A 15,121-nucleotide genomic window follows, 5' to 3' on the forward strand; every position below is an offset into this window, starting at 1 on the left:
GAAGGACCTGTAGCCAAAATATTCCATTGTCTAAAAAAGGCGCGGATCCTCCTAACGGGCAAGTCGAATAAAACGGGTTAGGCCAAAACGACGTCGTTTTTTGCCACTGATGCTAAGGTCCAAAACGACACCGTTTTACACCTTATATAAATACTTAAAAAAACAACAAAAACACATTTGCCCTTTCATTTTTCAGGAAAATACAGAGAGTCATTGGTCTCTCTCCCTCTCGGTATTCCCCCTCAAAATTCGGCCTAGGTTTTGGCCGTGGCCGCCGCCGTGGTACCGCCTTGGACGGTGGCCGGAGTTGCGCAAAGGGGCTATTTTATGCCCCGTTTCGAATCCTGTTCGAAGGCCACGCTTTCTTGTCTGATGGCCTCGAGAAAAAAACCTTTCACCCGGCCTTTTAGTGCCGATTTCGGTGACGGAGAGGCCTCCGACGACACGACCAAATGGCGTTCCAGGTATTTTCTTTTTCTTTTCTTTTTTATTCTATATTATTTTTTAAAATTGATTTGTAAAAGAAATGAATAACTAAGTAAATAAAATAATAAAAGAAAACAGAAAAGCAAAATGAAAATAATCAGATCTTAACCTTTTAAAATCTCTATTCTGTTTTTTATTTACTGATGCGCGTAAAAAAATACAAAGGTTAGATTCAGGCTTTTATAGCCGAATCAAAAATGTCTTCTTCTTCTTTAATGTCTGTTGTCATTAACTTCCCGCGTGCCTCCCTTTTTGCCATTGTATTCAATTTTTCGCAGGTGTCAGACGCGTGGATGACCGATGATAGGCGAGCCTTGGGCGGCGGCGGCGTAAGAGGAGGTGGAGCGGCGCACATGGGCAGAGGCGTGCATGCGGCTAGGGTTTCTGCCTTTCTTTTTGTTTGGCTGAAAATGTTTAACTTGTGGGCCAGTCGGGCCTCTAGGGTTTTTATTATTATTGGGCATTTGGGCTTGTAATTTTTGGGTTCATATTTACTGTAAATGGACTGTTTTTGTTTTTATATTTGGGTTTGTTTTGCTGCTATGTCCTAGAATGAGACATTTTAAGGTGACTAGCAAGCAATTATATCGGGCATTTACATGACCCTTACATAGTCTTAGCGGATAGTCCCTTTTTAAAGTTCTCTAAGTTGAGGTTCGTGAACTAACCCCAGGTCTGCAATGTAGTTGATTCCATTGGGATACACGTATTTAGCTCTCTATGGGTATATTGTGAAGTACATTGTAAGGTCTCTGAGGCTCACTACACAAGGTATAACAGATCCAAGTCAATTTGACAGTCAATATTGGTGATCAGAGAAGAAAGTTGTTTAGATTTTGGTTTACAAATTCATGACATTAAAAATTATTTCATAAAGAAAAAAAAATTGAATAATAAAAGAGAAAGAGAATGAAGATTTTCGGTTGGTGTATGTTGTGTGAACAAAGAAAACCATACAACAACAATTTTAATTACTCAATAACTTAAATGAAGACTTTCAAATAGTTCGATGACCAAGTTAAAAGAGTTTAAGATTTTAATATCCCCTTGGTAATAAAATTATAAAGTTTTTAACTCCTTCCAAGTCAAAAGTGATATTTATACTCTTATTTGAATATCTATTTATGTCACTTTCTCCTCCGCATATCAACTAATTTCATATTATTCATATATATATAATTGCCTAAATTTAGGGAAAATAATTATAACTTTGATATTTTATAAGAAAAATATTATGTACTAAAACCCATAGTGATACTATGTTTGACTTTTGAGTGTGTTTAAATGAAAACCTCATCTGCCTTGTTTTTCCTATTATTATTGTTTACATGAATTTTAAATTTGTCTACTTGTATACATGCAAATTTTATATTTTAGTTCCCTAATATCGTACCCACATGTAATTTTGTACTATTCCAAGTTTATTTACTCAAATTTTAAAATATTTTAATTACGTTCCAACACAATAAAAATTATATCAATCAAGTTGTTTGATTATTAAAACATTTAATTTAACCGTTAAATGACATAGAAATTTTATATAGTTAAACTTAAAATGAATAATGTAAGAATAGATTAACAATTTTAATAATGAAATGACATTATTAATTTAACATCGATAATCTGATGATGTAATTAAAACATTTTGAAGTTTAAAAACCAATTTAGAATGATGGTCATAACTTGAGAGATGTTTGGTGCAACTAGCTGAAATCCTCAACATAAAATAGTTGAAATTATTCATTTGTTTTCTAAATTTGTATAGTTAAATTAAATTTAATATTTATATATACAATTAAATTAAAATTCATGTATCACATTACAGATTGGATGACGGTTTATTTTATTTTTATTTGATAATAAAAGAAAGAGTTAGTATTTAATATATAACAGGTAATTTTTATTGAACAGATTGTATTAAAATTGTGATGTGTCTTTTTTTTAATATTTTACTATATTTTTATTTGATACTTGTCAACTCGAGACATTTAATTTGGGTAGGAAATAGCGAAAATAATAATAAAGCCATTAAAGTGTGGGGAAGTATGCTTCAATTTCGTACGAATGACACGATGTTTCTTAGTCCCAACCTTTAGAACTTGTCTCCCTTTGGCCCTTGATACAAATGTGGGATGCCAATCTACTTGACTACATTTTGTTTCATATTTGAATGAATTTAGATAATAATAAGGGTAAATTACGATAAGCTCGTTCAATTATGATTTTTTTTATTCATTTAATTATGAAAAATTATAAAATGGTCATTTAGTTGTTAGTATTTTTTTATTCTAATCATGAAAAGTTATAAAACGGTCACCTAACTATTTTTTATCTTTGTTGGTCATTAGGTGGCTAACATAAAAATAAGAACACCCAAAAATCTAAGATAATTGGGTGACAAAAAAAGACAATTAAATAGTTGAGTAACCTTTTGATAATTTTTTATAATTGGATGGCCAAAAAAGAAAAAAATCATAATTGGGTGACTACTAATGTAGTTTACCTTAATACTACTATTACTACTACTAATAATAACAATACTTGAAAAAATGAGATTGGTTTTTTATTTTATTTCTCAATATATCTGGTGGAGTGAGTCCAGTAATTAACTCTCCGTCTTTTATAAACCCATTAAAGAAGTAGATGTTGACCACAAATTTTAAAGTTATTCCATACCTAAGGCAAGAATCAAACATTTAATCATTTGTTAAGATAGAAAGGACAATTATTCATGGAAATCAAAGTTGTATAGGGTTGACTTTGTGTGAGAGTGAAGTGTGTGGGTGTGTGAATTATTTGTATGGTGTAAAAAATATTTTATTTATATAAATGTAAATCAAAGTTAAGTACAATATTTCAAAGGAAAAAATTTAAACAAATATTTACCAGTTTTTTTTTTTACCTTAAAAAAATTCACTTGACAGGTAAAAATAGTCATTTCAAATAATTTTCAAACATCGCATCGCAGTCCCTACGTTACGTCATTTGATTGATAATTTTCATGTTGTAATTTTCAACATTTACATTTGAAATTTTAAAATTAAAATGTATTTTTCTTGGTTTGAAATTAAATTGGTAGCAAAATTTTCACATGTAAACGCAGTATAGCTTTCAATCATCTTTCGTGTTCACGGCGAGTGTAACGGTGGTATCACCATTTTTAACATGATTCCCCACGTCATCATCGTGAATTGAGGGTCTGCATCCACGTGGCATCATCACATGCTGTTGTCCGTTTCTCTATACACATGACTTATAGAATTATCAACTTTGGAAATTTTTGTTTTCTACATTAATTTCAACTCAATGTAATTTACACCAAAAAGAAAAGAGTGCAATAATGGAAATAATTAAAAATAAATATGCTGTTTAATTCTAAATTATTTTTAAAAAGGAAAAAAACCGTAATTTATGAAATGTCAACGGTCGAAAACTGGGAGGAACGAAACGGAAAATCGTTTGTACCGGCGTTTTTTCACGATAGTCAATAATCCCCGCACCGACGCGTTAAATAATGCGTCACATTCTCGTGCATGAATTTCCGGGCTTTATTTATTTTTAAGTTTTCTATATCCGGTTGCGCAACCGGGTACCGCTACCATCACCTGCTACACCCGGTCACACTGTCGGTGATCCAAGTGTCGGCACCGACACGCCAGATTAATACCCGGTAATTCGAATTTTTCGAATATTTTGTGGCTATTAAGGTGGTTTTTTTTCCTCTTGAAGAAGGGATTGTTGGGTGTTTTGCGGTGTATGGTAAAAGTGGTGGGTCCGGGAGGTTTTGAAAGAGTTGATTGGAGGAAGTGAGAGAGTGGGATCCACGTCGTGGGACAGTTCGATATCCGTGGTGCGAGAGGTACTTGACCACACGATCATGCGAGCACGTTAAATTTCAGCCCACTCGATTGAGACTTGTCTTTGCAGCCAACAATATATGTATATTGTTTTTCAACCCTCCAGCCTTTACTATGTTTCCTTTCTCTAAAATGAGAGGAAAAAAAAAGAATTTGTTTTTTGGTTAGATTTACCTATAGTCCCTGTACTTCTCAAAAATTAGAAATTTAGTCCTTGCACTTGTTATTTTAGGTAGTTAATCCCTCTATTTTTGGTGTTATTCTAGAAATTATACAATTTATTAAATAAGTCTATTTTCCATATAAAAATGGAGTTTTTTTTTAATTTTTTTCTTTCAAGGAAAAACATTTTTTTAAAATTTTCATATAATTGCAAATTCACCCTATCTATGCATATGATACTACTTATAATTTTGTGGTTTCCACTAAAATTTGAAAACAACTTCGTACAAAAAAAGTGAGAAAACACCTTTCATTGTCACTGTGTTTTGAAAAGTTCAACAACTATTAGTACTTTATTCTAATTTTCACATAATCTTGTAAGTTAATAAACAAATAAATTAACACCTTTTTCATTTTATTCCTTTCTAATTGTATCCCACGTTAGGACAGCAAGCTAGCACTTAGCAATTAGCAGTAACATAAAGCTAAATCCACACTCATCCACATCCTCTAAGCTCACTTGATTTTATTCTATTAATAGAAAGTGAAATTTAAAATATATAAAATAGGATGGAATGAAAAAAAAAAGATAATAATAAGCACCAATCATGTAATTTTGAATCTATTTTGTCTACGGGGTTATGTTTAGGGGTTTTGATTTTCCATAACAACATATATGGACTAAAGTGTCTCTCTTTTCAACTTTCATATTTTTTAAATAATTTTGTATATTTTAATCGCTTAATGATCTTCTATTTTTCTATATAAATATTTAGTCTTTTCCCGACACTTCAAAAAAATTACTCTTAATCTTTTCCCATCTTTTAAATAAGAGAATAAATATATTTCAACACTTTCGAACTTATGTCTTCCTCTATTGATAATAATATTAATACCAATCAAGTTAAGGCTCAACGAGCTGATCCTCCATATGTTTAAATATGAAAACTAAAATATTTTGTAATTTATTGGTACATCTCCTCATACTTTTTTGGTCTAAAGATTTAAAATTTTACTCTAAAATTTCAAAACTAGATTGATTTTGTTTTGGTTCTAAGTAAAGCTCCTATGAATTAAAAAGAAAAAAAAAAGGCATATAATTATTTGATAAAAGTCTAAAATGTGTGTAGGATGCATATGCAAGCACATGAAAACATGTAGAGAAATTCTGAATGCCGATAGATATACATCTATATATTGATTTAACCTTTTGTTAGTTGCTAATAATCCTTTTTATTATTCTTTTCAAAATGTGTTTGGTTTAGTCAAAACATTAAAACAGCTGTGCCAATGTACTTTAAACATTCATGTTTTTCACTTTAAATAAACTAATCATTAGTTTCAAAGATCATAGATGATTGCGAGGTTAAAGTTCTAATCCGTAACTTTTTTTTTTTAGAATTACCAAACAAATATTAATTAATCTTTTAAATAAAAATCACAATTTTTTTGGCCATTTAAAAATTCAAAAAATTGAGTTGATATATTTTTTTTAAATAATAACATCCTTTACTAATTAGTCCACGATTTAGTTGACAAAATTGGGTTAATTTTAAAACATTCATTCAATAAGTTTAAATTAAATTAGAATTGATTTGGTTTAATAAAATAATATTTGTTTGAATCTAAACCCACCCAAACAATCCAAAAAACAAAATTTTAATTGGAAATAATTGGAATCTTAATATAACTTTAGATCCAAAAATAGATTAATCTGAAATATAAATATCTAATAAGGGTATTTAAGTAATTTCATTTATAAATATGTACCCATACCTTAAACTCGGCCCCACAAAAGTCTTCAATTGAAATAATTAAATAAATATTTAATCAACGAATAAATGCATGGGAACCCATTTTAGGGCACAAACCCATGTGCTTTTTCCATTGGTTTTAGATGCATTGCCCATATTTTTTGACATAAGGAAATATTATGGGTTTTTGTAGTTATTATTATTATTATTATGTACCGCCTAATGCTTCTTTGACCAAAAGGAAATGCCACCCTTATGTTACCCTTTCTTTTTATTGCGGTAAGAAAATTACAATTATAGTAAGAATTTGAAATAATTAAAATCATAATCAATTAGTGCAATCAACAATCGTATTAATCCACCATTAAAAAATAAGAAATTTGAGTTTGTGTGACCCGAATCCCGTCACTTGTTGAATAAATAAAAACAGTTGGTAAAATAAGATGATTTGTGGGGGCGAGAGGCCGAGGGCCTATATATATTATGCACAAAATTGGATTGAGGTTGCGAATACCACGCCAGCTGAGCCCGTATAGAACTATACTTCTACTGTTTGACTTTGATTAGAACAGGGTTTTTTAACCCTTAAATAGATGTAGTCAACACTCCTATTGTATCATTCGGTTTTCAACATTAGTGAATTTCTTTTTCTCTACCCATGATTTTTTCTCGAAAGTGTGTGTTCTTATTTTTCTTTTCTTATTGCTTTGCTATCGTTCTACCGTCAATATCAATGTTTATTATAACAGAATTTATTTATATATGTCTTCTTTTAATTTTGGGAAATGTGTGATTCATTTTGTTTTGCGAATTAAATATATGCATTTTGAACCTTTAGTGAATACATTATTTTATTTACACATTTTATTAGTTATCATAAGGTTTTGTTGAGGGGAAAAAATGATGGACATAACACCTTTCTTCCTATTGTCTTTAAAGTGAAGAAATGGTATGCTTATCATAGTTTTATGACATTTAATGGTATTAAAATGTATGTCACATGACACATGACAAATTTACAATTAATAATAAATAATAAAGCACCCTTCAAGTTCAAAATTTATGGATATATCATTCCCCCAAAAAAGATGATTTAAGAAATTAAACTAATACTTTTAAAAGATTGCTTTTACTATTGTTAGTGGAATGTCTTAATTTCATGAATTTAGTAAGACTTATAAAGGTTAAAATCTTCATTGAAGGTGAATAACATGATTTTCTACAATTACAAATTATCCATGTTGACATCATTTCTAAGAGATTTATTATCTATCACATCATCTAATTAAGAAAATACAAAAAAGAAGAGAGCAAAAACATGTTTTCCCTTTAGACATAAGTAAATAATAAAAACTTATTTCATTATTAATTTAAGTAATTTATTATGATTGTAGTTATTCAAATCATACTCATTTTGATTGTAATTTTTAGAAAAAAAATAATTATTTATACTATTATAATTTGTTTGATTAATTAGGTCCTAATTCAATTGTAAAATTATGAAAAATTCATTTTATAAGGTAACGACTTTAGGGTATTTATGTATTCTTTTTATATTTTGATAAATTACAAATGACAAGAATCATGATGTTTGAATCCAAAATATAATTTTGATTATCTCAATTCATTTATTTCAACCAAAATTTCATTTAATTTTTATATAATTTTTTTCAACCACATGTAACATAATTTAGTATATCTAATTTAAGATATAAAACCTTTCCTTTTCAATCAAATGAGATACCCATCAAACTATAGAATTATATTGTTTCATTGGCATTTACATTTGAGGATGAAACCCATTGTTTGATTGTGGCAACAAATCCAAATTTTTATAGTGCATAGAGCCTAACCTCTCCTACTAATTTAAATGGATTTTCAACCCTAATTTTGCTTTTTCCAAAGAAGGGGGGAAGTCTTTTACAAGAAAGTGATCCAAAGAGTGCAACCCAAGTTATATATTTAAAAAAATATATAAAAAAAGTCGAGTTCTTTCTAAAAATATTATAGCAAAATTTTCAGTGGAAATAAAAAAAGGAGTGAGTATTTTAGAAGGAATTGATGCAAAGAGTAGAAATGAAGTTAGTTAAAAGAGTGAAAGGAGATATGGAGTGAGTGAGGTTCATCATTTCTTCTACACCCTAATACCCCTCCAACCATGTTTTTGCACTCTCTTTTTATTAACCTTTTAATAATATCTAATTAAAAAAATCAAACCTTTTTTCTTTTTCTTTTTTTGGCCCAAAAAATATTTTTAAAATATGTTTAATCCTAAATTTAGTATCCTTTATTTGATGGTAATGCCACTTTCCAATTTTGAACAAACTGTGGTTCCCATCCATAGAGTGGGGGAATCATGGGACGAAACAATAAATAAATTAATTTACATTAGGTGTTGTAGGGTAACATTGAAAAAGAAAGAAAGAAAAGGAAATATTTCACATTTTCCAATATTACACGTAATTATACTTTGAAAAAAGGTTTAATTTTAAATTTAGCCCTTTACATTTCATCTTTTATCAGTTTGACCCTCAATCTTTTAAAAATAGTTAATTTTGACCGTTAACCTTTTAAAAAAGAGTCGCAATGATTTTTTTAATGAGAATACTAACTAAAATATTAAATTTTTAAACATGACAACCTGCATGACAATTCACGTTTCGCGCCAAAAAAGAAAAAAGGGTCAAATTCTTAGTAATATTTATAGAGAAAAAGTTGAAGTTGAAGTAAAATAAATGTAGTAAAAGAATAGAAAAAGGGAAAAGGGAAAAGTGAAATTAATTTGTAAGAATGCCCCGAATTCTATTAAATTTTTTTCCTTCTTTCTTCCTCTACTAAAAAGAGAGTTAGTGGAAGGGGACCCAAAATCATTGTTCAAAATTCATAACTTTATAAATACATTAAATTATACAGTCAAGATTTTACAAGGTGCCTTGATGAATGTATTCAATTAGAGACCTCTAATTAATTTGTCACCATTGATGTTTTTTTTAAATAAATAAATATTTTTCATGTTTGTTTGATGAATTATAAAAAATTAATTTTTTTAAGTTTGTGATTTTCCCTTTTAATTATGTTATTTTTAAAATTCGAATTTAAATCAATATTTTGGAATTATTTTAAAAGATATAATTTGAAAATTAAAAAAAATTAACTGAAAAAATTAATTAAAATTAACAATGAAATCTACTTTTATCAATTACATCACAAATAAAGTAGTAAAAAAATTGTGCTTATATTCTCAATTAACACTAATTCCAAATTCGATTATTGAAAGAAAAAGAAAACACAAACAAAAACTAAAATATTTGAGTTTTTCCATGTCATGAATGAAACTTTTTTTCCCCACTTTTTATTAAATTTTTATCGAAATTTAAACACCTTACAATATTGGGAGGCATTTATGATAATAATAATTTGTTCCATCCCACTTCAAGATTTCGTGGTCAATATCGAATACCAAAAGAAAATGTGGGATATATATAAATTAAAAGTAAAAATGTGTCTCTATTATTATAAAATAAAAGTAAATATGCATCTCGAAAATAAAAAATAAATAACTTCATGATTGGTCTAATTTTATGGAACCAAATGTGCATAAGGATATTTATTATTTTAAGTGTGGTCTGAGTTCAAGTCACGTTAATTGCGTTACTGTTAGGGTTTTGCTCTTTTCTTATAACTCACTAAAAAAAAGTTAAAAAATCATGACTAATTCAACTCTTTATTATTTGATCTTTATAAAAATAAATTTGTTGCAATCTATGCAATCACTTCAATCAATTTTTATTTATTGTAATTGATTTATCAGCACACATGAAGCTAATTACTTATTGGAAGACAATATTAAATTGTTCATAAAAAAATTAATTAGTATCAAATAACTTTAATGCAACATCATTTATTATTATACTTTATACAAGTGAAAATAAAAAGAAGCTTCTATTTTGAGAATAATTAGATTTTTTTAAAAAAAATTTAAATGCAATACTACTTTCAAAAACCACCAGGTAAAAGAACAAAAATTAGAAATACAATGCAAGATTATATTTTGCAAAGAAAAGGGTTTAAGTTCAATAATTTTAATTTGCCAATTGCTAACTATTAAAATTATTAGAACAAATTCTCCTAAAATCCAGAAGAAGAAAAAACCCCTTTTAACTTAAAAGTCTTGAGAGATTTTAGACACTTTTAAGAAAAATTTGCAAAGTGTCGCTCCCTTGAAGTCGAAGGACCCTTTAGCAAAATCGTTATTGTCCTCCAATAGGGAATTGTTTCTCAACTCTATTAAGATCTTATTCGGTTTTATAGAGTGATTTTATCAAGAATTTAAGAGCCTAAAGATGCATCTGGCTCATAAGTGGAAGCATCTTGTTTGATGCCTGAACAAACGAGCCATGCACAATTCTATATGGTTGAACTCAAACCCATGCACTATAACTAGCTCAAACAACATTATTCTCACCCATTAATGCCTTATAAGCTACATGGCATGAGTACACAATGGTGGGCACGGTTTGCCTATTCAAACACTTAGTGAGGCATTTTTTATTTTGTGAATTCGCTGCTTCTTCAAGCTCTCGACAAAGTTATTTTGTGAAGTTGCTCGAGTTCTCAATAGAGTCAATAAACAAAATTTGCACAGGAAATAATAGTAGACTAGTTGAAATTCTACCAAATTCAAACGAACGACACTTCACAAACCTCTCCGAAAGAAGTAGCAAATCCATAAAAAACAATTATTTTAGCAAAAATAAAAAGAATTAGATATCCAATTAATTTACTTAGTTTTAAAAAATCTTGGGCATAGATAAAAACCGCGTTAGGTTAATTGACAAAAGAGAAAATAAAAGTTGTATTTTTGTGGGAAATAGGTGGCAAATCTAATCCACACGGGAATTTTAAACCCCAAGTAAAACAAACCCCACGCGCAGTTTTCTATTTCCAGTCAAAAGTCCCAATGAAAATTTGCCACGTAAGGAAAATTAGGTGTACTTCCATTCACGTCTTATTTACACGCGTTACTTGTTTCTTTCTTTTGACTTTGTTTTTCTCATGTTTTTTTAACTTAGGGTAGATAAAAAATTAAGGTAAATTAAGTTGGTCGTTTATTCACATGTAATAATAATGGTAATAAAGTCCGAAATTTACTTCACAGTTTACTATAATTAAATTTAATGACTAAATACCGATGGAATCTTAATTTGATTAGTATGAGTATTATTATTAATATAAGAGGATGTGAGTTCAAGCAAGTTGAAGCACATTCTTCTTCTATTCATGGGTTGGGTTGAGAAGTTTTTACTAAAAATTTACTAAATACTATCCTATTATAAAAAAATATAATTAACTATTTTTCTTAAATTCATGAAATATAAATATTTTAGGTAAACTTATGATTCTTAAATTCACTCATGAAACTAAAAAACAAAACCTTTCTTATGATTGTACTAACAAAACGAACTCATAATGAAATTTGTAAATAGTGCTCTAATAAAGTTCACGTTTTTGCCTCCAATTTATTCAAACAATTTTTTTAAAAAAATTTGTAAAAAACCCCAAAATTTGATTTTTTTTTTCTTGATATCTTTTATTTTTAATTGAAAACCTTGGGTGGAAAAAAAATTGAAAATCTAGAAAAAAAGAAAGAAAAAGGGATGGGACCCAAAAGGAGTAATAAAAAGAGAGAGAAGCCTTGAAGATGAAGACAGAAAGAAGAGTAAAAGACAGCTAGCAATGAAGGAAAGGATGCTGAGTGCTGACCTACCATAAATCCCCCCTTCCCTCTCCTTTTTATCCTTTGTTTCCCTTTCTCTCTCCCCTTCAATTTTCCTCTCTTTCTTCTTCAAAGGTATTATTCTCTCCTCATTGCCTCTGCTCACACTATTACTCATTTACATGACTGATTTTGGACAAATATGAAGTTGGGTTTTTGGAACTTGTTTCATTGGAGTTGAAAGTTTTGATCTTTTTGAACATTGGGTTTCTCAATGAGTTCTTGTTTTGGTGGGAAATTGGGAATTTTTGAATTCTTTTTAGCTCCAAGTTTAACATTTTCAGTGAGTTTTGTTGGTTTTTAAAATTGGGTTTGTTGTCATTGGAAATTTTAGTGTCGGCAGGGAGTATGGTGTTCAATTATGGGTTCAAAAATCATTTCTTTTTCCATGAATGATACCCTGTTTGGTAGCTGAGAAAACAGAGGAATTGAAACTGAAATTTTGAGAACTGGTTTTCATTAGCTCAAAAAAGTTTGCTTCAGCTAGCATTGTAGTCTTTTATGCACTAACAATTTCACCTTTTTTTTGGTTGCAGGTATCTCGAACAATTCTCTTCATTTTCCTGGAAAATTATCTCCTGTTTCCCCAGAAAAGTTTTGCTCACTTAGTAACGAAAGGTTTGCTTCATAATCCCTCCATTTTTTTGTTCACTTTTGAAAATAGAATTTTAAAAATCAATAATCCTCCCACCTTAAAAAAAACAAATTTTAGCTAGCATTGGACCACCTTGCACTAACTTAGAAAATTTTAATTTTTACTTCACCATCCATTTGAGCAAATAAAATAAAAAATTTTGGAACATAAAAACAAATTTGTATTACAAAAAAAAATCTCAAATACTTCCAAATTTCAATTCAAAATTGCTCAAATTTGAAATTTCAATTTTCAAAAAAATTCTTATGCTAACATGCGCCACACGGCTCAATCATTTTAGCAGTGACCGCTTTTCAATAAAGAGAGACATTCACATGCAAAATTAACATTATGACTAATAAATCTTACATTTTCTTTTCTTTACAGGTTTATAAATTTCTTAGAGAGAAATTATTAACATAAAGAAACCATGATTGGACCAACCAACTTCATCGACGAGATAGATTGCGGCAGCTTCTTCGACCACATAGACGACCTCCTCGACTTCCCTAACGAGGATGTCGAAGCTGGTTTCTCCGCCGCTGATTCCGCCGTCAACGCCGCCGCTTTTCCCAGCATTTGGACTGCTCACCCCGAGTCATTCCCGGGTTCTGACTCAGTTTTTTCCAACAACAGCGCTTCCGACCTCTCCGCCGAACTCTCTGTTCCGGTTAGTGTCTTAAAGTTCTTTTTGTATCATAATTATGACGTCATAAATATCACCCATGATTAAAGTTTAGGTTTTTTTGGGAAAAAAATATTAGTTTTATGATATCTGATTGTCGGCTACATTGGTCGAAAAAAAGTGGAAAACAGCCAAGAGTATCGCATTATTTGAAGGCATAATTATTGCTTCGGTTATGTAAGTCACATGATTTGTCATGTGATTAGTTATGCATGCCTTTGTTGGAAAATATAATGTTTATGTGTTGTGGGGTCCACTTACACATACTTTTTTTGACAAATATTTTTATTGTAATTAATTTTCGATTGATTTTGCAGTATGAAGACATTGTTCAATTGGAATGGTTGTCAAACTTTGTTGAAGATTCAAATTGTGGAGCAAGTTTGACAATTAAGAAACAAGAGCCTAATTCAAACAATAAGGACTCACCATCCCATCATGATCATGATCACCATCAATTCCAGACATCCAGTCCGGTTTCGGTCCTCGAAAGCAGCAGCTCTTACTCCGGGGAGAAACCGGTTGCCGCCCCTGGGAAGTGCGGACGTGCGCGTAGCAAACGTCCCCGTCCCGCCACTTTCAACCCTCGTCCAGCGATTCACCTTATCTCCCCGTCTTCGTCCGTCAATGACAACGACGTTCCTCAGTCGTTGTTTGTTCCCAAGGTGCCATCCGACTCCGAGAACCACGCTGAGTCTCGGCTTCTGATCAAGTTGCCACGACAAGTTAACCCGGAACACAAGAAGAAAAAGAAGATCAAGTTGACACTCCCAGCAGCAGCACCACCACCTACTGATAACAACACTACTCAAAATCCATCTGTTAGGAAATGCATGCATTGTGAGATAACAAAGACACCTCAATGGAGGGCAGGGCCAATGGGACCGAAAACCCTTTGCAATGCATGCGGAGTGCGGTATAAATCTGGCAGGCTCTTTCCCGAGTACCGACCGGCGGCGAGTCCGACGTTTATCCCGTCGGTGCACTCGAATTCTCATAAGAAAGTGCTGGAAATGAGGACCAAATGTGGGACAGCTGATGCACCAGAAATGATCCCAAATAAAAGCAACCCAGCACTAGATTACATATGAAGGGAGGGCTTTGGAGAATTTTGGAACCCTAATGTTGATTGGGTTAAAACTTTCACAATGTTTCCCCCATCCCAATCTCTTTTAATCTTTTTTTTATGTGTTTATTTTTGTTATTGTTATTTTTATCTCTTTGTTCATTGTTTTATTTTTGTATAGGGTTGGAAATGGGGGGGAAATTGGAGCAATACATGACAAATATTTTAGAATTGTAGAGAGGGATTTTAATGAGAGAAAGAAAAAGGGTTTAGGGGAAAATGGAAGGTTTTAAGGGTAGCAAAAGTTGTAGGTTTTTTTAGTAAAGAGTAGGTCCTTCAAAGGTTATTAATTATTGGAGTCGTTATTTTCTTTTTAATTTTTTTTTCTTCCTATTTGGGGATTCTTTTTGCAGTGAAAAAAAAATCATCTAAATTTCCCTTTTAAATGCTTAATTTCTATACTTTTTGTGCTTCTTTCTTCATTAACAATGAAGTATAAGTGATGAAAAATAATTCATATTTAAGCCTTTGGGATTCTAGCAAATGGTAGTTGGACTTTTTTAGAAATTACCCATTTTGAGGAAACTATTCAAAGGAGACCACAAAATTGTTAAAAATAATATCATTTGAGTGATAAAGACCCAAAAGTTTAGAAAATGAAAACTAGTCATTAAAAGGACATTCTTGAATTTCAAGCAAGA

The 15,121-nt window shown here is 30.5% G+C and overlaps 1 protein-coding gene and 1 long non-coding RNA gene across 6 annotated transcripts; both read left to right on the forward strand.

Annotated features, from left to right (window-relative positions):
• Positions 1–201: 201 nt before the first annotated feature.
• Positions 202–1,289, forward strand: LOC121222527 (uncharacterized). The gene is made up of 2 exons (XR_005919843.1): positions 202–464; positions 765–1,289. It is a non-coding gene; the product is annotated as an uncharacterized lncRNA (long non-coding RNA).
• Positions 1,290–11,967: 10,678 nt separating this feature from the next.
• On the forward strand, positions 11,968–14,797 carry LOC121222528 (GATA transcription factor 8). 5 transcript variants are annotated; one of them, XM_041103512.1, is made up of 4 exons: positions 11,968–12,110; positions 12,572–12,653; positions 13,057–13,339; positions 13,672–14,797. In XM_041103512.1, the coding sequence occupies exons 3-4, from the start codon at positions 13,100–13,102 to the stop codon at positions 14,443–14,445; spliced, it is 1,014 nt and encodes a 337-aa protein (XP_040959446.1). In that variant the 5' UTR covers positions 11,968–12,110; positions 12,572–12,653; positions 13,057–13,099; the 3' UTR covers positions 14,446–14,797. The 5 variants fall into 5 exon arrangements, with proteins under 5 accessions (XP_040959446.1, XP_040959447.1, XP_040959450.1 ...); XM_041103513.1 differs by having other exon boundaries at positions 11,970–12,182; XM_041103516.1 differs by lacking the exon at positions 11,968–12,110 and adding an exon at positions 12,113–12,265.
• The last annotated feature ends 324 nt before the right edge of the window (positions 14,798–15,121 follow it).

Source organism: Gossypium hirsutum, chromosome D10 (assembly GCF_007990345.1).
Source record: "Gossypium hirsutum isolate 1008001.06 chromosome D10, Gossypium_hirsutum_v2.1, whole genome shotgun sequence".
Taxonomy (NCBI): Eukaryota; Viridiplantae; Streptophyta; class Magnoliopsida; order Malvales; family Malvaceae; genus Gossypium; species Gossypium hirsutum.